The 2,832-nt window shown below is 50.2% G+C and overlaps 1 protein-coding gene across 1 annotated transcript in view; it reads right to left on the bottom strand.

The window, feature by feature from the left end:
* EMH_0033230 (uncharacterized protein) overlaps positions 1-2,832 on the bottom strand; it is a gene marked incomplete at both ends in the record, with an annotated part of 10,486 nt that overhangs the window by 6,169 nt on the left and 1,485 nt on the right. Inside the window, 6 exons of the mRNA XM_013494725.1 lie at positions 204-322; positions 537-1,194; positions 1,457-1,920; positions 2,073-2,179; positions 2,405-2,511; positions 2,725-2,832. Coding sequence (XP_013350179.1) covers positions 204-322; positions 537-1,194; positions 1,457-1,920; positions 2,073-2,179; positions 2,405-2,511; positions 2,725-2,832 — 1,563 coding nt within the window. The remainder of the gene's footprint in view (positions 1-203; positions 323-536; positions 1,195-1,456; positions 1,921-2,072; positions 2,180-2,404; positions 2,512-2,724) is intronic.

Here is a 2,832-nt window from a genome sequence, read left to right as displayed (position 1 = left end):
CTGCCACAGTTCAAAGAAAGATGCCCCTGAGCAGCAAAGACAAGGGTTTAGGGTTTAGGGTTTAGGGTTTGGGTTTAGGGTTTACTCTGTTTATACTTTTCTGGGTTTCAGGGTTTAGGATTCGCCACTAGGGTTTAGGGTTTAGGGTTTTTTAGGGTTTAGGGTTTAGGGTTTTTTAGGGTTTATTAGGGTTTAGGGTTTACCTGTGCCGTCGCTTATGTTGCTGCTGCAGTGCAGCACGAGGTGCAGCAGCAAACCCTGCAGCAGCAGCAGCAGCCGCGGGGTGTATTGAGCATCATCCAGAGGATAGAGAATCAAGTACCTGCAACCACAAACCCTAAACCCTAAACCCTAAACCCTAAGTTATGCACAGCCAAGAGGAGTTAAACCCTAACCCCAAAACCCTAATCCTGAGGGTTTAGGGTTTAGGATTAGGGTTTAGAGAGAGTACCACATATTAGGGTTTAGGCCCAGAACTATGAAGGTATCCAAGCCTATCAGGGTTTAGGGTTTAGGGTTTAGGGTTTAGGGTTTACCGGTGCAGCAGCTTAGCCTGCGACGAGGGTTTCCAAACCCTAAACAATTGGGGTGTATCCTCAGCTCTTCTAGGTAGCGAGGGTTTATACGGCAGCAGCAGCTCGTGCTGCTCATTCAGCAGCAGCTGCCGCTGCTGCTGCTGCTGCAGCGTCAACTCCTCCCCGTCGCTGTCTATCTCAGCAGCAGCAGCAGCAGCTGCTGCTGCTGCTGCTGCTGCTGCTGCTGCAGTTGCTTTTGCTTTTGCTGCTGCTGCTGCTGCTGCTGCAGCAGCAGAGGATTCAGTGCGCCCGCTGTCTGCTGCTGTTGCTGCTTCTGTTGCTGCTTCTGCTGCTGATGCTTCTCTTGCTCCTGCTGCTGCTTCTTCTCCTGCATCTGCTGCTGCTGCTGCTGCTGCTTCTGTTGCTGTTGCTGCTGCTGCTGCTGCTGCTGCTTCTTCTTCTTCTTCTTCATCGTCCTGCTGCAGCAACTCCTGCAGCTCCTCATCCTCCTCCTCTTCGCTGCTGCTGTCGTTGCTGCTGTCGCTCTCGTTGCTGCTGCTGCTGCTGCTGCTGCTCTCGCTGCTGCTGCTGCTGCTGCTGCTGCTGCTGCTGCTAGGAGCAGCAGTGTCTGCAGCCTGAGCCCAGAACGCTTCTTCTTCTTTCTTGAGCTCCTCCTCCTCTGCACACTCAACCCTAAACCCTAAACCCTAAACCCTAAACCCTAAACCCCAAATAAAAACCCTAGGAATGCTAGTGCAGTTGTACGGAGCTGTCTATGTTGCAGGCTAGGGTTTAGGGTTTAGGGTTTGAGTCTAAACCCTAAACCCTAAACCCTAAACCCTAATCCATCAATAGAAACTCTTTCTAAACCCCAAACCCTAAACCCCAAACCCTAAACCCTAAACCCTAAACCCTTGTTTGGATGTATATGTGTGTTATACCTTGTTTGTGTTCCTGCTGCAGCAGCTGCTGCTGCTTCTTTTGCTGCTGCAGCAGCTTTTTTTTTGCTTTTTCTTTGATTTCTTCTTCCGTCAGCAGCTTCTCTCCTGCTGCAACACGAGGATAGAACCGCAGCATTGCTGCTGCTCTATCATATGCTGCTGCTGTTGCTGCTGCTGCTGCTGCTGCTGCTGCTGCTCCCTCGGCCGGTCTCTTAGCTGCAGCTGCTGCTCCTCCTGCTGCTGATGCACTGCTGCTGCTGCTGCTGCTGCTGCCGTCAGGGTCCAGAAGCAACAAAGGACCGCTGCTGCTGCTGCTGCTGCTGCTGCTGCTGCTTTTAAGGAAGCTAAACAGTGAAGGCTTCTCTTGCTGCTGCTGCTGCTGCTGCTGCTGCTGCTGCTGTGTTGTCTCCTGCTGCTGCTTCCCCCCCCCTTTTGTATACTTTGCCAGCAGGTCCTCAAGGCTCCTAAACACCACGCAAACCCTAAACCCTAAACCCTTAACCCTAAACCCTAAACCCTAAACCCTAGCTGTTGTGGGCCCATTCGTGCTGGAGTTTCCGCAGCAAGCCTCAAACCCTAAACCCTAAACCCTAAACCCTAAACCCTAAACCCTCACGGTTCCTTTTCTTTGGGTTTAACGAATGGCAGGTCTTCTCTAACAGCAGCAAACTGCAGCTCAAGCTGCTGCAGCAGCTGCTGCTGCTCCTCTGCTTCTCTCGCATGCTGCAGCACTCAAAACCCTAAACCCTAAACCCTAAACCCTAAACCCTAAATATATGTAGTGAAATCCAACCCCTCCATAGTAAAGAATCTCAAGCCTTCATGAAAAGGGTTTAGGGTTTAGGGTTTAGGGTTTAGCGGGATTCTCGGCATGGTACACCGTACAACCCTCAACAATAAAACTAGGGTTTAGGGTTTAGGGTTTAGGGTTTAGGGTTTAGGGTTTACTTGGGCCTTTGCTTCTTTACTTTTGCTTATTATTTCCTTCATTATTTCTCTTCTGCTTTTGGGGGCATCAGACCCCCCACCAAAAAACAACAAACCCCCGTCCAGCACTGCACACAAACCCTAAACCCTAAACCCTAAACCCTAAACCCTAGAATATAAACCCTAAACCCTAGAATGTAAAACCTAAACCCTCAAAGCTGATTAAGAACTCTTCTGGTTGAATCAAAGGCGAGGGTTTCTCGATGGTTAGGCAGCAATGTAAAAAGAGATAGATTTATCTAGGGTTTAGGGTTTAGGAGGGTTTAGGGTTTAGGGTTTACGTTGTTGCTCTTGCCCTTCCTCTTCTGCTGCAGCTCTCTGCTGCACCAGCGCAGCAGCAGAAGCACGGAGCTCATCATCACCCATAGCAGCAATAGGTTTTCCTTTAT

This window comes from Eimeria mitis, genomic scaffold (genome assembly GCF_000499745.2).
Source record: "Eimeria mitis Houghton genomic scaffold, Emh_scaff1262, whole genome shotgun sequence".
Classification (NCBI taxonomy): Eukaryota; Apicomplexa; class Conoidasida; order Eucoccidiorida; family Eimeriidae; genus Eimeria; species Eimeria mitis.
The sequence above is the reverse complement of the archived record's forward strand: the minus strand, read 5'-3'. Positions and strand labels throughout refer to the sequence as shown.